Below are 26,007 nucleotides of genomic sequence, written 5' to 3'. Positions count from 1 at the left end.
CATTAAAATGCAAATATCAGGTGGTTTGATGGTTGGCTTGATGATTCTTTTTGGTTTCGGGCTTATCGCTTATATGTAAACCCTAATGCCCTTTTGTAAGTCCAAGGGAATGTTGTGTGCCTAAACATGAGTGAATGTGGAAATGTCTGATTTATGAAGAATATGTTGATGGACACAGAATATATTTGAAAAAAAAGGGGTGATGTTGAGACTAATAGATCAAAGAGGTTGTCTCTGCACTTTTGTAACTTGTATTTATGGCGCTGATTTTTCCAGCTTTGTTGGACTGCAACTGGGACTGGACATTATGATCAGTGCTTAAAGCCCAGGGGTGGTTTCATGAGTGAGTCAAACTTCAGAGTTCTGCCAAGAACAGCAGCAATTAAGTGGTGACTAAGAATCATGAGCCATAAAACGTTGGTGCCCTGCAGAAATCTTTGTGGCAATCTTTGTGACTTGCTATGTAATATTTTGTATGGTTTATTTGCGTTTCTATTTTAGGATAATAATTTAGGCTCAGGTTACTTTGTTATGCTTGTATACTTATTACCACATCTCCTGGACATTTAAATAGTTGGTGTCTGATTAATCTAGCCCTTTACACCTCGTATTAGCCATTTCCACACTGGGCGAATGTCCCTGGTTGTCCATGTCATGTGAGGGAACTCTGTCCTCCTTTGCACTTAATTTTTTAAAATTTTAAATCTTTCTTCTTTCTTAGACTAGAGGAGCACCTTTTTAGAATGGAGATGAGGAGGAATTTCTTTAGCCAGGGGTGGTGAATCTGTGGAATTTCTTTGTCACAGACAGCTGTGGAGGCCAAGTCTTTATGCTTATTTAAGGCAGAGATTGATAGGTTCTTGACTGTTCAGGGCATGAAGCGATACAGGGAGAAGGCAGGAGATTGGGGCTGAGAGGAAAATTGTATCAGCCATATTGAAATGGTGGTGCAGACTTGATGGACAAATGGCCTAATTCTGCTCCTATGGTCTTATGGCCCTATAAAATTTTCCTTATATCACATGGCAGGCTTTTAAGGTGTGGCTCTTTCGAACCATGGTAATAAAATTCTGAATGGCATCTCATTGAAATGGCATCATTGTTGGTGAAACTTATTAATATTGTTGATTCATGAACAACACGGATGTTACATGCTGAAAGTCATTTTCTACCTATCCCTCGCTCATCTCCTCTGTCTAAGTAATTGGGGATGCCTTATGCACATTGAATCACATTAAAACTCAGTTTATCAATTTTTTAGTGGAATCTATGCTTACCCTTTCCTCTGCAAGTTTTTCTCGTATTTCTCTTCCTTATGCTCCCTGTTTATTTTGCATCCAGAAAAGAAAAAAAGAAATCAGGAGAGACAGGTCTTATTGTACCTCCTGTTTTGCATTGTAACATTAACATACAAATTTGCCTGTGAGTCCTTTGTCTTTTTCTACATGCAGACATTTTGAGTATTGCTTTTCTGGAGGTATAGAGGATCACATTTTAATTGTGTTAATGAGTTTAAACTGCAATTAAAAATATGAAGAGTTTTATTACGCAGATAGTGAAGTTTATTCTGCTATGAACTGTGGACTAGTAGAAGCTCTGAATGAGCAAGAGATTCCCAGTCTGCTGAGGAGTAGATCTGTGGTGTTCAAGAGCAGCCATCCAGAACCCTGCATGTAATCCAGGTACAACCTACAGAAGGCAATTCTTATCAATTCAATTCATGATGAAGTGCTTTGAGAGTTTGGTAATGGCCAGAATTAATTCCTGCCTGAGCAAAGACCTTGACCCACTGCAACTTGGTTATCACTACAACAGTTTTACAGTGGACACAATCCAGCAGCCTCTCCGTCGCCTTTGGAGCATCTAGACATTGGCAAGACATATGTAAGGCTGCTGTGTATTGATTACAACGTGAAGAGCATTCTGACTGGGGACATCACGGCCAGTATGGAGGCTCCAATACACAGGATCACAAGAGTCTTCAGAGGAATGCAGACTCAGCCAGATCCATCCAGGGCACAGCCTTCCTCACAATTGAGGACATATTCAGGAGAGGGTGGCTCAAGGAGCTGGCATTATCAAGAAGGAGCCTTCTCATCTGGAACATGCTCTCTTCATGTTACTACCCTGGGGAAAAAGATGCAGGAACCTGAAGTGCACTGTCAATATTTTGGGAATAGCCTGTTCTGCTCTGTCATCAGATTTTTGAATGGTTCATGAACCCATGAGGACTATGCTACTATTCATACTTTGCACTACTTATTGACTTCTTTTCCTGCAAAAGAACAAATTTTACAACATATGCCAGTAATAATAAACCTGTTTCTGATTGAGTCAGCATGTTACTGAACCTACAGGGGAATGTGCTATCTTACATCTGGTCCTGTGCAATGAGACAGGTAAAATTAGTGATCTTGTAGTTAGGGATCCTCTTGGAAAGATAATCACAGTATGATTGAATTGCTCATACAAATGGAGGGTGCATTTGTTCAATCTAAAACCAGTATTTTATGCCTAAACAATGGAGACTACAATGGGATGAGGGAGGATTTGGCTAGTGTAGTCTGGGAACACAGGCTATATGGTGGAACGGTTGAGGAACAGTGGAAGAATTTCAAAGAGATTTTTCATGGTGCTCAACAAAATATATTCCAGTTAACAGCAATGACAGTAAGTGTGGGGGGAACTAACCTTGGATAACTAAAGGAAGACATCAAACTAAAAGTTCGTACATACAAATTCGACAAAAGTAGTGGGAAACTGGAAGACTGGGAAGATTTTAAAAAAACAACAAAGAGCCAGTAAGCAAGCAATAAAGAAAGGGAAGATAGATTATGAAAATAAACCAGCAAAAAATATAAAAACACATGGTAAAAGTTCTTATAATTATATAAAGTGGAAAAGGGTGGCTAAAGTGAACGCAGGTCGCTTGGAGAACGAGAAGTGGAAATTGATATTGGGTAATGAGAAAATGGCAGAGCTATTTTGACTATCTTGTGGCAGTCTTCACGGTGTAGGACACATCTAACATGTCAAAGAGAGATGTTATGGATGTGATGGGAGGTGAGATCCTCGATACAATAGCTGTCACTAAAGAGGTAGTGCTGAGAAAACCTATGGGCTTAAAAATGGATAAGTCCCCTGGTCCTGATGAAAGGCATCCCAGGGTACTGAGAGAAATGGCAGAGGTTATAGTACTGGTTTGGTGATAACTTACCAGAATTCTCTGGACTTTGGGCAAGTCCTGGTAGATTGGAAGACAGCGAATGTCATGCCACTACTCAAAAAAGGATATAGGCAAAAGGCAGGTAACCAAAGGCCAGTTAGTTTGACATCAGTAGTTGGGAAAATGCTTGAAGTTATCATTAAAGAAGAAATAGCGAGGCATCTGGAAAGAAATGGATGCATCAGGCAGATGCAGCATGGATTCAGCAAAGGCAGGTGCTATTTGACAAACTTTCTGGCATTCTTTGAGGATATAACGAGTGCAGTGTATAGAGGGGAACAGATGGATGTTATTTACTTGGAATTCCGGAAGGCATTTGATAAAGTGCTGCATAAAAGACTTATCCATAAGATAAAGATGCATAAGAGTTGGTGGTGATGTATTAGCATGGATAGAGGATTGGTTAACTAATAGAAAACAGAGTTGGGATACTTGGGTGTTATCCTGGTTGGCAATCAGTGGTGAGTGGTGTTCTGTAGGGGTCGGTGCTGGGCCCGCAACTGTTCACTATATATATATTAACAATCTGGAAGAGGGGACCAAGTGTGGTGTATCTAAGTTTGTTGATGATACTAAATTGAGTGGAAAAATAAAGTCTGCAGAGAGATATAGATAGGTTAAGTGATGGAGTCCAATGTTGGTAAATGCAAGGTCATCCACTTTGGAAGGAAAAATGAAAGAGCAGATTAATATTTATATGGTAAAAATTGCAGCATGTTGCTGTGCTGAGGGACTTGGGAGTGCTTGGGCATGAATCACAAAAGGTTGGTTTGCAGCTGCAGCAGGTTATCAAGAAGGCAAATGGAATGTTGGCCTTCATTGCTAGAGGGATTGAATTTAAGAGCAGGGAGGTCATGCTGCAATTGTACAGGGTATCAATGAGGCCACACCTCAAGTACTGCATGCAATTCTGGTCTCCTTACTTGAAGGATATACTGGCTTTGGAGGCAGTGCAGAGGTTCACCAGGTTGATTTCAGAGAAGAGGGTGTTAGACTATGAGGAGAGATTGAGTCGCCAGGGACTGTACTCACTGGAATTCAGAAGAATGAGAAGACATCTTATAGAAACATATAAAATTATGAAAGGGATAGATAAGATAGAGGCAGGAAAGTTGTTTCCATTGATAGGTGAGACTAGAACTAGGGGACATAGCCTCGAGTCGGGGGAGTAGATTTAGATCGAAGTTGAGGAGAAACTGTTTTTCCCAGAAAGTGGTGTATCTGTGGAATTCTCTGCCCAATGAAGCAGTGGAGGCTACCTCAGTAAATATATTTCAGACAAGGTTGGATAGATTTTTGCATAGTAGGAGAATTAAGGGTTATGGGGAAAAGGCAGGTAGGTGGAGAGATCAGCAGTGCAAGCTTGACGGGCCAGATGGCCTACTCCTGCTCCTATTTCTTATGCTCTTATGTTTTTATGATTACATATTTGGTCTTACCCTATCACCAATATTCCCTTTGATGTTTTTTCCCCCTTACTCCATCTTCTATGGCACTGAAAACTAACTAAGAAAGAGTTGTCAATCTGCAATACTAACCCTGTTTTTCTTTCCACAGATATAGTCTGGGCTGGTGCATATTTCACGTACTTCCTGCTTTTGTTCCAGATTTTCTGCATCTGCTTTTTTCTATTTTTACAACCTAGTTTAGATTTTCATATCACCAGTCTGATAACGTTGCTCACAATTTAACAATTAACAATTAACTTCTTGTAAAAACAGCTGCTTGCAGAGTGACTTACATTTATCATATTTGTAGTTAGCTAACCATTTTACTGTACCTTACAAGTAACTGCCACCCAAAATATTAAATTTGGGTGTTACCGTATGTCCCAAGAGCTAGTTGGGACAGACAGTAGCAGGGGATGAATGGCAAGAAGTCAGCATTCAATATACACGAACAATGCTAAGCAGTAGTCCAGAAAGCCAAGATAGTGAACAGGGTTGCAAAATGATTAGAATGTAATCAAATGAAGTACTACATTGAGTTTTTGATACTCTGTGGTGTTTGCCCAATTTTGCTCATCGGTATTGAAGGAGATGCAAAGAAGATGGTGCCTGCAAACAAGGCTACCACAGATGATATCCTCAAGATGGTCCATGAAACTGCTTCTTTCACTTCCTTTACGTCTCCTTTTTCTTTCAAATATGGTTCTGGTACTTTTGAATCCTGTGGTATACAGATTGATGGTGTGCCTTTGGGCCAGTTGAGTGACCTGGCTCTTTGCTGTCCCTGAGAGGGTGCTGGGAGTTGAGCGGCCTCCTTGAGGCCAAGAAGTTTTGAGATGGTGTGCAAGCCCATGATCAACTCCATTTTTCAACGATCTCGCCTATTAAAGCATCAGAGGAGATTGAAAACTCGAGGTGAGTGCGGAAGGCAAGCAAGTGTTCAGAGCCGTCTACCAGCCTCTCGCTTGCTGCTGCCAGAGTAGGGGTCTGCATGTGCCGGTCTCCCTCCCCAACGACGCTGTTGGAGAACAGTACTGGAGCAAAGTTTACTCAATGTGTTCTGTGCCTTCGACTGTAGTTCACACCATGATGTGTTTCTAGGGGCTGAATTGGGGAGTCCTGCAGATGATGAACACTGAGCTGAACTGAATATGGACTCTTTTATTTTGTGTTTTCAGTTCTGTGTTTTCACATATTCATTTTGTTGCTGTTTGCATGATTAGTTTCTTGTGTGTGTGGGGGGGAGGGGTGGTGCCTTATTTTGAACAGGTTCCATTGCTTTCTTTGTTTTTTGGCTGTCTGTGAGGAGACAAATCTCAGGGTTGTATACTGCATACTACATATATACTTTGATAAAAAAAATCTACTTGGATTCCTTTGAACATCTTTAAGTTTAAATAGAGCAGCAGGGTCTAAATTTGAAGAAAGTTTGGAGAAGCCTTGGATTTGTTGAGTAGAAGATTAGATTAGATTGGATTAGATTATGAAGACACTCAGTCCTTGTTTATTGTCATTTAGAAATGCATGCATTAAAAATGATACAACGTTCCTCCAGAATGATATCACAAGAAAAACACAGGGCAAACCAAGACTAAGACTGACAAAACCACATAATTATAACATATAGTTACAACAGTGCAAAACAATACCATAATTTGATAAAGAACAGACCATGGGCACGGTAAAAAATGTCTCAAGGTCCCGATAGACTCATCATCTCACGCAGGCGGCAGAAGGGAGGAACTCTCCCTGCCATGAACCTCCAAGCACCGCCAACTCGCTGATGCAGCACCATTAGAAGCACCGGACCGCAGCGGACTCTGAGTCCATCTGAAAACTTTGATCCTCCGACCAGCCCCTCCGACACAGCCACTGCCGAGCGCTTCGACTCCACCCCAGCCACCGAGCAACAAGCAAAGCCAAGGACTCGGGGCCTTCTCCTCCGGAGATTCTGGACCACACAGTAGCAGCAGCAGCAGCGAAGCAGGCATTTCGGAAGTTTCACCGGATGTTCGTCCGTCTCCATCAAATCAGGATTGTGCACGGCACCCTACTTGACAAATAACAGATATCACCACCAGAGTGGCCGCTGCGAGCTGCATCGCGCCACCATCTTCTCCTCCCGTTATAATGAATTAAGTAGGAAAATCCATCTAATTATAAAGCAAGTCAGTGATTAATTGGATAAGTCATTTTACATTTTTTGTCAAAATCACAATATGTGGAACAATTTATTAATATTTAAATATTTTAAATTTCCAGGTTATTCAGTTGCAACCCCAGCACCAGTACCTCATACCAATGGAGATAAGTTACCTTTGGTGGAGATGTTTCTTCTTTTAGGTAAATTCAATTTGATATTTCCTTCATTACATGTCATAATTACCTGTGTAAGCATAAGTTACTTCAGTGTAGTTTGTTATGCATGGATTGTCATCACAATGAGCATGATGTCCTTCAGCTGAATAATGTTATTTTTTTCCAAATGTCTTGAAGATTTTTATTAAGTATACCTTCTAGAATTCGACAAAGTGTTACAGCACTTAGCGAGATCCTGAGATGTGTTTTTATAGATTCTTTTAAACTTGCTTTGAAGTATTTTGAAATGCCTAGATAGAGTGGGCATAGAGAGAATGTTTCCAGTAGTGGGAGAGTCCAGGACTAGAGGGCCTCATCCTTTTAGAATAGATGAGGAGAAATTTCTTTAGCTGGAGGGTGGAGAATTTGTGGAATTTATAACTATAGTTGTCTTCGGAGGCCAAGTCATTAGGTATACTTAAAGTGGAGGATGAGAGAAAATAAATCAACCATAATCAAACGGTGAGCAGATTCAATGAGCCAATGGTCAAAAATTTTCCTATCTTATTGTCTTATGATCTTATTTTCAGTAAGGATTTGATGCAATGTATTTTTTAAACTGCTCGTTCCTACAATTTTTAACTAGGGCATCAATAACTTGCAATAACTATAAATGTCATCATAATCTAGATTCCAGTAGGCAATCCAAGTTGCTGTGGGAACAAAACGGAATAGATCACCCATGCAGTGCAAAGTAACTTAAGGGTTTAGAATTGATCTGGTGAATCTTCTGGACATCTCAGTGCGGAGAGGTATGAGCAGTGCAGCAGATCACACATCTAGTTAATGCTGCTACAACTGAGTAATCACTAGCTGTAAGTACCATTCCTACTGGTGTCAAGTTACATTGGCTACTGGTAGGTGCGTATGTTTAATATATTCATCTGAAAGCAATCCATTTTAGACGTATAGATTTTGAATAACTATTCACTTGGTGCTTCTACATTGAATGCATTTTCCCATATTTAATATATTTCCCACTAGAATTCAACGTTTGCAAGATATGGCTGATTTTTTTTTACTGTTAATTCATGTAGCTGTTACTGGAAGCTTAGAGTTTTTAAATTGCAAGTTATGGGTCCTATTATTGAATCTGTAGATTCTATTGTAAACATTGGCCCAGAACTTTGGACGTATTGTCTCACAGAGGTCAAGGTCAATACATTTACCTTTAAATGTCAAATTCCATTATCTACACCATTAATATCAGGCAAATAATCCCAAGCACTTGCATCATTGTGCTCCCAAGCACTTGCCTGTCAAATTAATTTCTCAATCAGGATGCAGATATAGAATGTACAGTATAAATTTAATTTTTCTCGCACACAGCATATCTGAAAAGGTCACTCCAGGTGTTCAGCCACAACACCTATACACATTACACAGACTGGATACACAAGATTGGTTTATTCACTTACCCGTCTACTTCAGGATTAAACAGCACACTACTGAAGACATCAAAATGTCCCCAGTTTTGTTCTTGGAAAGGAACCAGACAATGTAAATGCAGTCCTTGCTCCATTCTGGATGGTGGCTGAAAGAGAAAGAACCAAAGGTCATTTTGGGTGGAGGATTTAGTCAGCTGAACAATCCTATTTGGGATTAGCAATGTTAGGGTTCACACCAGGCTCAGGAAGGTTCATGGCAGCTCTCAGCAAGAATGAACATTCCTGTAGAGCCTGGAAACCTCTCAAAGGAAAGAGAGATGAACACCCAGCTCCTCACAGTTGCTCCAGATATGTGCTTCCTCTTCCAGAAGTGGAATCTCAAGCATTTCCTAGCATTCCTGATTGTGAAGTACTGATTAAATTGAAGGATCAAATTGAAAGCAATGTAGAGGACAGAAATGAAACTTGTGAGTGAATGGAGCTGGAAGTTGCAGATAGCATTTACAGTGGAGGAGGTTTGGAGTCTGGTGGCTCTTCTACACCTCAGTTATTGGAGGAAACCTACTGTATTTCTGTGCTGGTAAATCTGATGGGCATCATTTTCAGTATGAATAGCTTGCCTGTTATTGCTGTTAATAAGGGCATCAAAGGATATGGGAGACAATAGGAGAATGGGACTGAAAAGGATAATAAATCAGCTATTTAAAAACTCTAAGCTTCCAGTAACACCTACATGAATTAACAGCAAAAAAAAATCAGCAAAATCTTGCAAATGTTGAATTCTAGTAGGAAATATATTAAATATGGGAAAATGCATTCAATGTAGAAGCACAAATGAATAGTTACTCAAAATCTATACATCTAAAATGGATTGCTTTCAGATGAATATATTAAACATACGCACCTACCAGTGGCCAATGTAACTTGACACCAGTAGGAATGGTACTTACAGCTAGTGATTACTCAGCTGCAGCAGCATCAACTAGATGTGTGATCTGCTGCACTGCTCATACCTCTCCGCACTGAGATGGCGGGACTGTCATATGTTGAAAGATTGGAGCGACCAGGCTTGTATACACTGGAATTTAGAAGGATGAGAGGGGATCCGATTGAAACATATAAGATTATTAAGGGGTTGGACACGCTAGAGGCAGGAAACATGTTCCCGATGTTGGGAGAGTCCAGAACCAGAGGCCACAGTTTAAGAATGGAGTTGAGGAAAAACCTTTTCACCCAGAGAGTTGTGGATCTGTGAAATGCTCTGCCTCAGAAGGCAGTGGAGGCCAGTTCTCTGGATGCTTTCAAGAAAGAGTTAGATAGAGCTCTTAAAGATAGTGGAGTCAATGGATATGGGGAGAAGGCAGGAACGGGGTACTGATTGTGGATGATCAGCCATGATCACAGTGAATGGCGGTGCTGGCTGGAAGGGCTGATTAGCCTACTTCTGCACCTATTGTCTATTATTGAATAGCGGCGCAGACTTAAGCAGAATGGCCTAAATCTGCTCCTCCGGTCTCATGGCTTTGGTCAAAATGAAAGACATTGAGGAAGTTAATTATGTGGTGATGGGGAGTCAGATGCCAGTGGAGGGATGAGGTCAGATTGTGATGTTCGAGACCATTTTTGCAGGATTAGTGTCTTTGTGTGATGTGCATGTGTGTGTGTCTAGAGTATGTGTGTGTGTGTGTCTGTCTGTGTTTCTGTATGAATCATTGCAATAATTAAATAGTAACATTTATATTGGTGCATTATAAACATCCTGGATGGTGCAGGGTGAAATGCGGAGCTCTTGTCCCTCTCTCCTGCAAACTGTCTTCCCTCAAAGGATACTTTATAGCAGCCCATGGTGACCTTCTGTCACCTGTCTGTGGCAAAGTGTTGGAAACTGTGTTTAACTGGGAGATCCTGTCAGCTACTGTGTGGGTCCTGGTTTACCCCGTGCTTCTACCTTGATGATTTTATTCTGTCCTTTCATCCATTTTCATTACCTTCTGTGGGGAAACAGAATACCTGATAGTTCTAAACATAGTGTTCTTTTGATACACCGAACAAATGTGTGAACTTCAGCCTTTGAACATTGCAAATTAAACTCCCAATGGATCAACATAGCATTCTGCTATAAGGCCACAAGATGTCAGGCTTGGCATCATTCACTGTGCAATATTAGGGTATGGTTCAGTGAATAGAACAACAAATGGCATTTGAAAGCTCCAATAAGCTGTTTGTTATATATTGGAGTAACCTTATACATTTATATTAATTTAGTTTCCCAATATTGTCAATCAATTCAATTTGTTTTAAATGATGTGTAACATTCATCCTTTGTCACACACGGAGCAGAACTACTTAATCTGGTATTGGACTAGAACCAGTTTAATTATTAATCTAGTATTGGATTATAACTAGTTTAATTATTAATCTTTTGGTTACTGCAGTAGTAGTAGGAGGAGTAAGATGTAGCAACTGTTGTCAAATTACATTCAGTGGCCATTTTATTAGTACCTCTTGTACCAAATAAAGTGGCCACTGAGTGTATATTTGGGGTCTTATGCTGTTGCAGCCCATCGACTTCAAGTTTTGATGTGTTGTGAATTCAGAGAAGCTCTTCTGCACACCAATGCTTTATCACGTGGTTATTTGAGTTACTGTTGCCTTCCTGTCAGCTTGAACCAGTCTGGCCATTCTCCTCTAACCTCTCATTAATAAGGCATTTTTGCCCTCAGAACTGTTGCTGACTTGATATTTTTAGTCTTTTTTCACCATCCTTTGCAAACACTAGAGACTTGCATATGAAAAACCGGGGAGAACGGCATTTACTCAGACCACCCCATCTGATACAAACAATCATTCCATAGTCAAAGTCACTTAGATCAAATCTCATCCGCATTCTGATATTAGTCTGAATAACTGAACCTTCTGACCATGTCTACATGCTTTTTTTATGCATTGAATTGCTGCCACATGATTGGCTGATTAGATATTCACATTGACAAGCAGGTGTACCTAATAAAGTAGCCACTAAGTTTATTTGCATGAACAAAATGGTGGATAAATCTCACTAGTTTACATTTTTTCAAGATATTTACATTAATGAGAAGTACAGATGTACCTAATAAAGTAACCACCAAGTGTGTTGGCATGATATCTATTAGATATCGAATTAGGGGCACATTTAATCTGTTTGTATCCCAGCTCGAACGTCCAAAATAAACCAGGAATCCCCATGCTTCTTTTAAATCAGAATTTAAGTCTTATGTCGATTGGAAGGTGAATGCAGACGTATACATGCAGTGGCCACTTTATTAGTTACACCTGTATATCTGCTTGCAAATGCAAATATCTAATCAGCTAATCAGGTGACAGCAATTCATTGTGTAAAAGCATGCAGACATGGTCAAGAGGTTCAGTTGTTCTTCAAACCAATCATCAGAATGGGAAAGAAATGTAATCTAAGTGACTTTAACCATGAAATGATTGTTGGTGCCTGGGATTTTGACAAACAATAGTATCTGGAGTTTACAGAGATTGGTGAGATAAACACAAAAAAAGAAATCCAATGTGCAGCAGTGCTTTGGGGGGAAATGCCGTGTTGATGAAAGAGATCAGAGGAGAATCATCAAACTGGTATCAGCTGACAAGAAGGCGACAATAATTCTAATAACCACGAGTCGCCACACTGTTGTGCAGAAGAGCATCTCTGAACCCACTACTTGTCAAATGTTAAAATGGATGACCATAAACATACACTTAGAGGCCACTTTATTGGGTACAGGGCATACCAAATAAAGTGGCCACAGTGTGCTAATCTGCTGCTATTTTTATGTGGCTTAAAAACAGAGAAAATTAGCAAAATTTTCACCAGCTTAGATTTTTAATGATATTTCAATAAACTACCATCTAAACAAGTTACAAGAATAAAAACTTAAAAATTTCCTGCATTCATTACTGCTAATTTATGGGTTTGTATACACTTTAATATCCATTAATAGTAACTTTGCCTTCAAATCCTAGTACTTCAGTACTCTTAAGGTTACTTGTTGATTAAGTGGATAAATAGTTTGTTGGATATTTAAGTTTTCGAATGGAGATTTTATTTATTTTTTTTTACTTTACATATTCAGGACAAAATGCAGTTGAAAAGTTGAACATAACAATGGCCACAAAAATTAGGCTGACCTGCAATTTGACAGTTCAAGCTGCACAGAAATCTCCAACAACTGGCCATTGGGCAAAAGATGGCGAGGAGATCATTAAAAAGGAAATTGAGTCTGACCAGAAAGCTGCTTCTATATCCCACGAGTAAGTAGACGAATGACACAAATGCAAGCAAGCATTTTAACTAAACTAAAATTTGTCATTGTATCCAGAGTGGAAGAACAATTGACATTGTTCTACCAGTTTAATAACAAGGTTTGTATTTTAAATAGTTAGCACCACAGTTGATGAATTAATAGTCTAACCGTTGCCTTTATCCTGGAGAGTTGCTTTATCTGCTGGACAATATGGATAATAATCTTGTACATTCCAGAGCAATGATTTCCACTCTCACTGTTGTCATTTATAGGGGATCATTGGCATCCAACAAATAGCAGTTGAAAGCCAAGTTATGTGCATTTCAGACTGAGAAATTCTTGTGGACAGCAAAGCATGAAATTTAATTCAGTTTACTCATTGTACAAAAAAAGAATAAAAAATGCAAATGAATAGGATTGAAGGAGAGGCTGAAATATACCATATGTAAAAATTATATATTTCAATTTTAAAAATACAGGAAGTTTTTAAGTATTTTTCAAAGGAACCAAGATCAAAAGCCAAAGAATTATTTTTCTGGGGACAATTAAGGGTTTTGAGCAATAATGTTGATGTTCCATTGGCCCAACATTTATTATATGTTTATTATATTTGGAAATATTGCAATGTAAACCACTGTAAAAGAGATGGTGCTTCCATCTCTGCAGAGTGAAAACAGTAAATTTTGAAAATTTTGTGGTCATTAAGGCCAGAAACTCTGGGGCTTGAGGTGCCGTGTTAAGTATTTCTTCAGTAATATCATTAGTTTTTACCTTCAACTCCACATGAATACATCCACTGTAGTTTATTGATAAATTAAATTGCAGTTATATTAGTGTTAGAATGACTACTTTCAACGATTGCAGAATGAGACAACATTAAAAGACAAATGAAAGAAACACAAGTTGAAATACTGCAATGAAATTCCAAGTTGTTCCATCACATTAATGGAACCCTTTATCAGAAGCAATCCTTAAGGTAGTAAGACTTGATAACCTACAGCACAGTAGAGGCCCTTTGGCCCACAATGCTGTGCCGAACATGTCCCTACCTTAGAAATTACCTCGGGTTACCCATAGCCCTCTATCTTTCTGAGCTCCATGTACCTATCCAAGAGTCTTTTAAACGACCCTATCGTATCTGCCTCCACCACCGTCGCCAGCAGCCTATTCCATGCACTCACCACTCTCTATGTAAAAAACTTACCCATGGTACCTCCTCTGTACCTAATTCCAAGCACCTTAAAACTGTGCCCTCTCGTTCTAGCCATTTCAGCTCTGGGGAAAAAGCCTCTGACTACCCACACGATCAATGCCTCTCATCTTATACACCTTTATCAGGTCACCGCTCATCCTCTGTTGCTCCAAGGAGAAAAGGCCAAGTTCATTCAACCTATTCTCATAAGGCATGCTGCCCAATCCAGGCAACATCCTTGTAAACCTCCTCAGCACCCTTTATGTAGTTTCCACATCCTTCCTGTAGTGAGGTGACCGGAAATGAGCACTGTACTCCAAGTGGGGTCTGACCAGGGTCCTATATAGCTGCAACATTACCTAAACACAAAATAATCTGCAGATGCTGGGGTCAAAGCAAACACTCACAACACGCTAGAGGAACTCAGCAGGTTGGGCAGCATCCGTGGAAAAGATCGGTCATCGTTTCAGGCCGGACCCCTTCGTCAGGACAAAGACCGATCTTTTCCACAGATGCTGCTCGACCTGCTGAGTTCCTCCAGCGTGCAACATTACCTCTCGGCTCTTAAACTCAATCCCACGTTGATGAAGGCCAATACACCGTATGCCTTCTTAACCACAGAGTCAACCTGCGCAGCAGCTTTGAGTGTCCTATGGACTCGGACCCCAAGATCCCTCTGATCCTCCACACTGCCAAGAGTCTTACCATTAATACTATATTCTGCCATCATATTTGACCTAGCAAAATGAACCACTTCACGCATATCTAGGTTGAATTCCATCTACCACTTCTCAGCCCAGTTTTGCATCCTATCGATGTCCTGCTGTAATCTCTGACAGCCCTAAACACTATCCACAACACCCCCAAACTTTGTGTCATCAGCAAATTTACTAACCCATCCCTCCACTTCCTCATCCAGGTCATTTATAAAAATCATGAAGAGAAGGGGTTCCAGAGCAGACCCTGAGGCATAACACTGGTCACTGACCTCCATGCAGAATATGACCTGTCTACAACCACTCTTTGCCTTCTGTGGGCAAACCAATTCTGGATCCACAAAGCAATGTCCTCTTGGATGCCATGCCTCCTTAATTTCTCAATAAGCCTTGCATGGGGTACCCTATCAAATACCTTGCTGAAATCCATATACGCTACATCTACTGCTCTACCTTCATCAATGTGTTTAGTTATATCCTCAAAAAAATTCAATCAGGCTCGTAAGGAATGACCTGCATTTGACAAAGCCATGCTGACTATTGTTAATCATATTATGTCTCTCCAAATGTTCATATATCCTGCGTCTCAGGATCTTTTCCATCAACTTACCAACCACTGAAGTAAGACTGACTGGTCTATAATTTCCTGGGCTATCTTCACTCCCTTTCTTGAATAAGGGAACAACATCTGCAACCCTCCAATCCTCCAGAACTTCCCCCGTCCCTATTGATGATATAAAGATCATTGCCAGAGGCTCAGCAGGCTGCTCCCTTGCCTCCCACAGTAGCCTGGGGTTTATCTCTTCCAGTCCCGGTGACTTACCCAACTTGGTGCTTTCCAAGACATCCAGGACATCCTCTTTCTTAATGTCTATATACTCAAGCTTTTCAATCCACTGTAAGTCATCCCTACAATCGCAAAGATCCTTTTCCATAGTGAATACTGAAGCAAAGTATTCATAAACACCTCTTATATCTTCTGCGGTTCCATACACACTTTTCCATTGACACACTTGATTGGTCCTATTCTCTCAGTCTCATCCTCTTGCTCTTCACATACTTGTAGAATGCCTTGGGGTTTTCCTTAATCCTGCTCACCAAGGCCTTCTCATGTCCCCTTCTGGTTCTCCTAATTTCATTCTTAAGTTTTTTTCCTGCTAGTCTTATAATCTTGTAGATCTCTATCATTACCTAGCTTTTTGAGCCTTTCATAATCTTTTCTTTTCTTCTTGACTAGATTTTCAACAGCCTTTGTACACCACAGTTTCCGTACCCTACCATCCTTTCCCTGTCTCATTGGAACGTACCTATGCAGAACACCACGCAAATACCCCCTAAACATTTGCCACATTTCTGCCATATATTTCCCTGAGCACATCTGTTCCCAATTTATGCTTCCAAGTTCCTGCCTGATAGCCTCATATTTCCCCTTACTCCAATTAAACACTTTCCTAACTTGTCTGTTCCTATCCCTCTCCAATGCTATAGTAAAGGAGATAGAATTGTGATCACTATCTCCAAAATGCTCTCCCACTGAGAGACCTGACACCTGACCAGGTTCATTTCCCAATACCAGATCAAGTACAGCCTCTCCTCTTGTAGGCTTATCTACATATTGTTTCAGGAAACCTTCCTGAACAGACTTAACAAACTCTACCCCATCTAAACCCCTTGCTCTAGGGAGATGCCAATCAATATTGGGGAAATTAAAATCTCCCACCACGACAACCCTGTTATTATTACACCTTTCCAGAATCTTTCTCCCTATCTGCTCCTCGATGTCCCTGTTACTATTGGGTAGTCTATAAAAAACACCCAGTAGAGTTATTGACCCCTTCCTGTTTCTAACTTCCACCCACAGAGACTCAGTAGACAATCCCTCCATGACTTCCTCCTTTTCTGCAGCCATGACACTATCTCTGATCAACAGTGCCACACCCCAACCTCTTTTGCCTCCGTCCCTGTCCTTTCTGAAACATCTAAAGCCTGGCATTCTAAGTAGCCATTCCTGCCCCTGAGCCATCCAAGTCTCTGTAATGGCCACAACATCATAGCTCCAATTACTGATCCACGCTCTAAGGTCATCCACTTTGTTCATAATGCTTCTTGCATTAAAATAGACCCATCTCAAACCATTGGTCTGAGCACATTCCTTCCCTATCACCTGCCTGTCCTCCCTCTCGCACTGTCTACAAGCTTTCTCCATTAGTGAGCGAACCACCCCTTCCTCTGTCTCTTCAGTTCAGTTCCCACCCCGAGCAATTCTAGTTTAATCTCTCCCCAACAGCCTTAGCAAACTCACAACAAGCTGGAGGAACTCAGCGGGTCGGGCAGCATCCGTGGAAAAGATCGGTCGACGTTTCGGAACCCTTCGTCAGGACTGAAGAGGGAAGGGGCAGAGGCCCTATAAAGAAGGTGGGGGGAAGGTGGGAAGGAGAAGTCTGGTAGGTTCCAGGTGAAAAACCAGTAAGGGGAAAGATAAAGGGTGGGAGAGGGGAAGCAGGGAGGGAATAGGCAGGAAAGATGAAGAAAGAATAGGGGAAAACACAATGGGTAGTAGGAGGTGGAACCAAGAGGGTGGTGGTAGGCAGCTGGGGGAGGGGACAGAGTGACATAGGGATAGGGGAAGGAAGGGGGAGGGAATTACCGGAAGTTGGAGAATTCTATGTTCATACCAAGGGGCTGGAGACTACCTAGATGGTATATGAGGTGTTGCTCCTCCAACCTGAGTTTAGCCTTATCATGGCAGTAGAGGAGGCCATGTATGGACATATCTGAATGGGAGTGGGAAGCAGAGTTGAAGTGGGTGGCTACTGGGAGATCCTGTCTGTTGTGGCGGATGGAGCGGAGGTGCACGACGAAGCAGTCCCCCAATCTGCGTCGGGTTTCACCGATGTAGAGGAGGCCGCACCGGGAGCACCAGGTGCAATAGATGACCCCAACAGACTCACAAGTGAAGTGTTACCTCACTTGGAAGTACTGTTTGGGGCCCTGAACGAAACCCGACGCAGATTGGGGGACTGCTTCGTCGAGCATCTCCACTCCGTCCGCCACAACAGACAGGATCTCCCAGTAGCCACCCACTTCAACTCTGCTTCCCACTCCCATTCAGATATGTCCATACATGGCCTTCTCTACTGCCATGATGAGGCTAAACTCAGGTTGGAGGAGCAACACCTCATATACCATCTAGGTAGTCTCCAGCCCCTTGGTATGAACATAGAATTCTCCAACTTCCGGTAATTCCCTCCCCCTCCCTTCCTCTATCCCGATGTCACTCTGTCCCCTACCGCCTCCCTCTTGGTTCCACCTCCTGCTACCCATTGTGTTTTCCCCTATTCTTTCTTCACCTTTTCTGTCTATCACCTCCCTGCTTCCCTTCCCCCACCCCTTTATCTTCCCTCTTACTGCTTTTTCACCTGGAACCTACCAGCCTTCTCCTTCCCAACCTCCCCCCACCTTCTTTATAGGGCCTCCGCCCCTTCCCTCTTCAGTCCTGACGAAGGGTTCCGGCCGGAAACGTCGACCGATCTTTTCCATGGATGCTGCCCGACCTGCTGAGTTCCTCCAGCTTGTTGTGGGTGTTGCTTTGGCCCCAGCATCTGCAGATTATTTTGTGTTAGCCTTAGCAAACTTCCCTTCCAGGATCTTGGTCCCCCTGGGATTTAAGTGCAACCCGTACTTTTTATACAGGTCACTCCTGCCCCAAAAGAGTCCCAGTGATCCAGAAATCTGATTCCCTGCCCCTTGCTCCAATCGCATCAGCCACGCATTTATCCTCCGCCTCACTCTATTCCTATACTCACTGTTGCATGGCACAGGCAGTAATTCTGAGATCACTACCTTTGAGATCCTGATTCTCAACTTCCTTCCTAACTCCCTGTAGTCTGTTTTCCTACCTATGTCGTTGGTACCAATATGTACCACGACCTCTGGCTGTTCACCTTCCCACTTCAGGATATCGTGGACGCAATCAGAAACATCCTGCACCCTGACACCTGGGAGGCAAACTACCATCCGCATTTCTTTCCTGAGTCCACAGAATCACCTGTCTGACCCCCTGACTATAGAGTCTCCTACTACTGCTGCCTTCCTCCTTTCCCTACCCTTCTGAGCCACAGGGCCAGACTCAGTGCCAGAGGTGCGACCACTGTTGCTTCCCCCAGGTAGGCTGTTCCCCCCCCCACCCCAACAGCACTCAAACAGGAGTACTTATCGTTAAGGGGTACTCTCTAGTATCTGACTCTTGCCCTTCCCTCTCCTGACTGTTACCCTCTTACCTGTCTTCCGAGGCCCCGGTGTGACTACTTGTCTATTGCTCCTATCTATCAACCCCTCACTCTCCCTGACCAGACGAAGGTCATTGAGCTGCATCTCCAGTTCCCTAACGTGGTCTCTAAAGGGCTGTGGCTCGACACACCTTGTGCAGATGTGGCCGTCCAGTTACATGCACTTGTAGGATGCCATTCTGTGTTGCACTAAACTTTTCTGCAAATTCTTATTGTGCTTTTCTCCAATGAACTTCTTTTGTAACTTATTCATTCATCGGATATAGATATCACTGGCAAGGGCAGCATTTAGATTCATTGGCCCAATTCATTCACGATGATCAAGCTAATCCCAATTGCCAATTGGTCCATTTCTTTCTGAACCTCTCCTATCCACAAGCCTGCCCAAATGCATTTTAAATGTTGTACATGATTATACCTGCTGCTACCATTTCCCCTGGCAATTCATCCCATATGCTCTGCATCCTCTGTGTGAAGAAGTTGCCCCTCAGATGACTTTAAAATTGGTAAATGAGTTTGTTATTGTCACATGCACTGAAGTACAGTGGAAAGCTTGTCCTGCATACTGTTCCTGTGGATCAATTCATTACAACAGTGCATTGAGGTAGTACATGGGAAAGCAATAAATCTTTCCCCAAACAGAGAAAATCTGCAGATACTGGAAATCAAAGGAATATATGCAAAATTCTGGAGGAACTCAGCAGGCCAGGTAGCATCTTTGGAAAAGAGTAAACAGTCGACATTTCGGCCTGAGAACCCTTCATCAGAACTGGATAAGCGAGAGAAGAGGTCAGAGTAAGAATGTGGGGGGAGAAGAGGAAGAAGTACAAGGTAGTGAGTGAGAGGTGAAACCGGGAGGGGGGAGTGGTGAAGTAAAGAGCTGAGAAGCTGATAGGTGAAAGAGATAAAGAGCTGGAGAAGGGGGAATCTGATAGGAGAGGACAGAAGAACATGGATGAAAGGGAAGGGGCACCAGAGGGAGGTGATAGGCAGGTAAAGAGATAAGGTGAGATAGGGAATGGTGAAGGAGAAAGGGAGTTCAATTACTGGAAGTCTGAGAAATCGATGTTCATGCCATCAGTTTGGAGGCTATCCAAATAGAATATAAGGTGTTTCTCCTCCATCTTGAGTGTGGTTTCATCGTGGCAGTAGAGCAGGCCATAGACTGACATGTTGGAATGGGAATGGAAAGTAGAATTGAAATGGCTACTGGGAAATCCTGCTTTCTCTGGCAAAGAGAGCCTAAGTGCTCGGCGAAGCGGTCTCCCAATCTATGTGAGGTCTCAGCAATATACAGGAGGCCATACCAGGAGCACCGAATATAGAAGATGACCCCAGTAGTCTCACAGGTGAAGTGCCATCTCACCTGGAAAGACTGTTTGGGGTCCTGAATGGTAGTGAGGGAGGGGGTGTAGGGACAGGTGTGGCTCTTGTTCTGCGTGCAAAAATAAATACAAGGAGGGCGATGAATGGGGAGTGATGAATGGACAGGGGATTCGTGTAGAAAGCTATCCCCTGTGGAAAGCGGAAAATGGAAGGGGAGGAAAATACGTGCTTGGTGGTGGGATCCCATTGGAGATGGCAGAAGTTATGGAGACAGTGAGGTGGTAGTTGAAGACAAGAGGAACCCTATCCCTGGTGGGGTGAGGGCAGATGTGCGTGAAATGGAAGAGATATGGGTGAGGGTGGTGTTGATGCTGGAGGAAGGAAAGCCACTTTTTTGAAGAAGGAGGACATCTCATTAGCTCTGGAATGAAAAGCATCATCCTGAGAGCAGATGTGATGGAGACAGAGAAATTGAGAGAAGGAGATGGCATTCTTACAAGTAGTAGGGTGGGAAGAGATATAGTCCAGGTAACTGTGAGAATCAGTGGGTTTGTAAAAGATATCAGTGGATAAACCATCTGAAGAGATAGAGACAGTTTGATTAAGAAAGGAGAGGGAGGTTTTGGAAATGGACCAAATAAATTTGAGGACAGGGTGGAAGTTGGAGTCAAATTTGATGAAGTCGACGATCTCAGCATGGGTGCAGGAAGCAGCACCATTGCAGTCATTGATGTACCATAGGAAAAGCTGGAGGCTTGGAACATAGACTATTCCACATAGCCGACAAAAAGGCAGGCGTAGCTGGGACCCATGCGAGTGCCAATTTCTACACCTTTGGTTTGAAGGAAGTGGGAGGAGCCAAAGTAAAAAGTAGTGAGACTAAGGATGGGTTCTGCCAGATAGAGGAGAGTGGTGGTGGAGGGGAACTGGTTGAATCTGCTGTCCAGAAAGAAGTGAAGGGCTTTATGATGGGGGACGGAGGTGTACAAGGACTGGAATCTTTCCCCTCTCACTTCAAACCTCTGCTCTCATGTTTTGGATTCCCTTACCCTCAGGGAAAAATCTTTGGCTATTCACCTATCTAAGCCCCTTGATGCTGGGTCTGCTGTTGTTTGTCATCTATGTTAATGATTTGGATCGGCAGATTTGTGGATGATCGCAAGATTGGAGGCAACGAGGAAGGCTATCAGCAGGATTTGGACCAGCTGGAAAAATAGGCAGAAAAATGGCAGATGGAATTCAATGAAGACATGTATGAGGTGTTGCACTTGGGGAGGACAAACAAGCGTAGGATATACACAATGTACGTAGGGCACTGAGGAGTATGGTAGAACAAAGGGATCTGACCATAATTTCTTGAAAGTGGTGTCACAAGTAGAAATGGTCATTAAGAACGATTTTGATACATTGCCCTTCATAAATCAACGTATTGAGTGCAGAAGTTGAGATGTTATGGTAAAGTTGTATAGGATATTGGTGAAGCCTAATTTGAAGCATTGCATGCAGTTCTGGAAATCTACCAACAGGAAAACATTGAAAAAGTACAGAGAAAATTTACAAGGATATTGCTTGGACTTGAGTACCCCAATTACTGGGAAAGGTTGATCAGATCAGGTTAGGGCTTTATTCCCTGGAAAGTAGGAGAATGAGGGGACATTTATAGAGGTATGCAAAATTATGTGTGGTATAGATATGTAGGGCTAAGGCAAGCAGGCTTTTTCCACTTAGGATGGATGAGACTAAGATGTAGAGGTCTTAGGTTAAAGGTGATAGATGAAATATTTAAAGGGAACCTGACTCAGAGGGTAGTGTGAATGTGGAACGAGTTGCCAGCGGAAGTAGTGGATTTAGGTTTGATTGCAATATTTATGAGAGTTTCCATAAGTACATAGATGGAGTGGGTATGGAGGGCTGTGGTCCAGATTAAGTCCAATGGCACAGGTAGAATAACGGCACGGCATAGACTAGATTGGCTGAAGGGCCTGTTTCTGTGCTCCCCTGCTCTGTGACTGTGATTTAATAAACCTCTCCCTACCTGTATCGCACTTCTACTCTAACTGTAACACTTTATTTGGCCTTCTGTTCCCCTTGCATATTCCAATGAACTGATCTGTATGTTTCTCACTGCAACTCGGCACCTGTGACAATAATAAACCAGTTTACCGATTTAATTTACTAAGTTACCCTTTACTTTCCTATAGTCGAAAGAAAGAAAGTCCTAAACTATCCAGCATCTCCTTGTAACTCAAGACTCCTCTGCCAGTAAAATCCTAGTGGATCTTTTGTGCACCCTCTTCAGTTTAATGATATTCTTCCTATAGCAGGGTGACTGATGAAGGCAAGCATTCCAAGCACCTTATTCAGCACTCTGACGACCTGAGACATTCAATGAACTATGTATATGCACTCCCAAGTCTCCCCCATTTATTTCTCTCTGTAGCTGCCCCATGATTTGAGGGGTATTCAGGGTGATTTCAGGGGGCAGTTGGGAACCAACCAACTTAATGATTTTCAGATTTCACGATTTTCTGAAGGACTCGTCTGTCAAAGCCAGTATGGTAAGGGAGGAGGTGGGGGGGGGGGGGGGGGTGATCTCTAAGCCAGACTGAAATACAGAGGGATGAGACCTCCAACATGTTGTTAGCAGATGTGCAATCAATGGAGAATAAAATTGAGGAGCAGAGGACAAAAATTGCTGTATCGGGGGAATGAGAGATTGTTGTGCTCTTATGTTTGAATGATACATGGCTTACTCTCAGCACAGCCAGATATGACGATCAGACCCATAGGCTTCTAGGTTCACAGGTTGGACTGAACTGATGATTTAGAAAAGGCAAAAGGTGGAGGTTTGTGTTTCATGATAGGTGGTGTTCTGATGTGGTGTTTTGTCGAACTCATATTCACCAGATCTTGAACAGCTAATGGTCAAGTGCTGTCTGTTCTACTTACCTAGAGTTCTTCATAATCCTGATCCCAGTTTACATAACACCAGCTGCCGACTGTAACCAAGTGTTTGAGATATTGCATGATGCCATCTCCAAACAAGAAACAGTCCATCCTGAAGCATTTCAAATCAGGGTCAGGGATTTCAACCAGGCTTGTTTTAAGAAAACCCTTCCCAATTATAATCAGCATACAACCTGTAGCACCAGTGCACCCAACACACTAGACCATTGTTATACTAAGATAAGGAATGCCTACCATGCCCAGACCTCATTTTGGTAATTGTGATCACTTGGTTGTCCTTGTCCTACCTGCATACAGAGAGAAGTTAAAGAGCAAACCTCCAAAGATTAGGACAACAAAGAGGTGTTGCAAGAGCAGAGGAGCAGCTTACGGGATTGCTTCAAGATGGTGAACTGGGCCGTGTTCAAGGACTCATGTGTGGATCTGAATGAATACTCCATGGTTGTCATGATATTAAAACAGTTGTAGAGGAGTGTCTACCCACAAAATCATTCCCCAACCAGAAGCCAGGATGAACCATGAAATCTGCAGTCTGCTGAGGAGCAAATCAGAGGCATTCAAGTCTGGTGACCAAGAAAGTTACAAGAAGTCCAGGTGCAATCTTGAAAAGGCCATCTCATAGACTGAGTAGCAATTTAGGACTAAATTGAATCAACAAAGGATGCTCGACAGTTGTGGCAGGGCTTGAATGCTATCACCTTAGAAAGTAAACCAAGTGACATCAGGGCTTTGCTTCCAGATGAGCCCAATGCCTTCTGTATTTGCTTTATCAATCAAAACATAAAGGGTGCGTCGTAAACTCCAACAGCCCCTGATGATCATGTGGTTTCAGTCTCTGACTGGCAGAAGAGCAGCCTTCAGAAGGGTGAACCCACATAAAGCATCTAGACCAGATGGGGTACATGGCCAGGTACTAAAGACATGTGTTGATCAACTGGCTGGAGTATTAACCTCTAGGTTTGGCAGAGTGTGGTACCCACCTGCTTCACGCAGGCTTCAATTATACCAGTGCCGAAGAAGAATGTGGTGACCTGCCTCAACGACTATCATCCAGTAGCACTTACATCCACAGTGATGAAGTGTTTTGAAAGGTTGGTGATGAAAAATATCAACTCCTGCCTGAGAAATGACGAGTTTTCTCCAATATGCAACAGGTCTATAGCAGATGCTATCTCACTGGCTCTTCACACAACTAGAGAGCAAAGATGCATAGATCAGGATACCTTTTATCAACTATGGCTCAGCATTCAATACCATCATCCCCTCAAGACTAATCAATAAGTTTCAAGACCTTGGCCTCAATACCTCCTTATGCAATTGGTTCCCCGATTTTTTCATTTGCAGACCCTGGTCAGTTCAGATTGGCAACAACATCTCCTTCATAATCTCCGTCAGCAAAGGTGCAACCCAAGACTGTGTGCTTATCCACTGCTCTACTCACTTTACTCTTATGACTGTGAGGCTAAGCACAGCTCTAATGCCCTACTCAAGTTTGCTGACAACATCACTGTCGTAGGCCGAGTCAAAGGTGCTGATGATTCAGCAGATAGGAGGGGGATTGAAAAACTGGCTGAGTAGTGCCACAGCAACAACCTCTCACTCAATGTCAATAGTCTGCTGAAGGAGCAGATTGTTGACTTCAGGATGAGAAAACTAGAGAATCATGTGCAAGTCCTCATTGGAGGATATGAGGTAAACAGGGTCAGCAACTTTAAATTCCATGGTGATACTATTTTGGAGAACCTGTCCTGGGAAAGGCAGTGCCTCTACTTCCTAAGGAGTTTGCGTAGGTCCTAAGATTATATCTGATACCTAAAACTTTGACAAACTTCTTTATATGTGTAATGGAGAGTATATTGACTGGCTGTTTCATCGCCTGGTAATAGAAACACCAATGCCTTTGAATGGAAAATCCTACAAAAAACTAGTGGGTACAGCCCAGTGCAACATGGTTAAAGCCCTCCCCACCATTGAGCACATCCACACAAAGCGTTGTCACAGGGAAGCAGCATCCATCATCAAGGACCACTGCTCTCCTAGCTCAGAACATGCTCTCTTCCCTCTGGTACAGGAGCCTCAGGGCACACACCACCATGTTCAGGTATAGGTATTACACCTCAACCATCAGGCTCTTGAACCAAAGCGGATAACTTCCCTGAACCTCAGTTGCCCCATCATTGAAATGTTCTCACAACCCATGGACTCACTTTCAAGAACTCTTCATCTCATGTTCTTGATATTTATTGCGTATTTATTTAGTATTATTATGTCCTTCTTTTTGTATTTGTGGCTTTTCTTTTGCACACTGGTTGAATGCCCGAGTTCATGCAGTCTTTCATTAATTCTATTATGGTTATGAGATTTACTGAGTATGCCTGCAAGAAAATGATTCTCAGGGTTGTATATGGTAATATATATGTACTTTGATAATAAATTTACTTTGAACTTTGAATTTATGTTGAACTCTGGTGGACTTAGAGTCAGTGTATATTAGCAGATTTCCTTCCTGAAGAGCGTTTGTGAAGTAAATGTTTTTATAGTGACAAGTTAGTAATTTCATGGCCACTAATTATGATAATTGCTTTTTAATTCCAGATTTATTTGATAAATTGAATTTAAACATATCCAGCTTAGAAGGTGTTATTTGAACAATCTCAATGAATTATGGGCCCTTTGAATAATTGATCGGAAGTCAAACACTCATGCTCCTGCACCCATGAAATTTATCTCAGTGCATCTTTAAAGGAAAACATAGTTGCCACATGTGTTATTTATTTTATTCTATCTAAGAATAGAGGATCAGTA

General features: G+C 42.2%; 1 protein-coding gene across 1 annotated transcript in view; it reads left to right on the top strand.

Annotated features, from left to right (window-relative positions):
• LOC140194979 (embigin-like) overlaps positions 1–26,007 on the top strand; it is a 60,810-nt gene that overhangs the window by 17,146 nt on the left and 17,657 nt on the right. Inside the window, exons 2-3 of the mRNA XM_072252490.1 lie at positions 6,937–7,017; positions 12,542–12,719. Coding sequence (XP_072108591.1) covers positions 6,937–7,017; positions 12,542–12,719 — 259 coding nt within the window. The remainder of the gene's footprint in view (positions 1–6,936; positions 7,018–12,541; positions 12,720–26,007) is intronic.

This window comes from Mobula birostris, chromosome 3 (assembly GCF_030028105.1).
Source record: "Mobula birostris isolate sMobBir1 chromosome 3, sMobBir1.hap1, whole genome shotgun sequence".
In the NCBI taxonomy this organism is placed as follows: Eukaryota; Metazoa; Chordata; class Chondrichthyes; order Myliobatiformes; family Myliobatidae; genus Mobula; species Mobula birostris.
Note: the sequence above shows the minus strand (reverse complement) of the source record. Positions and strands in the feature narration are given on the sequence as shown.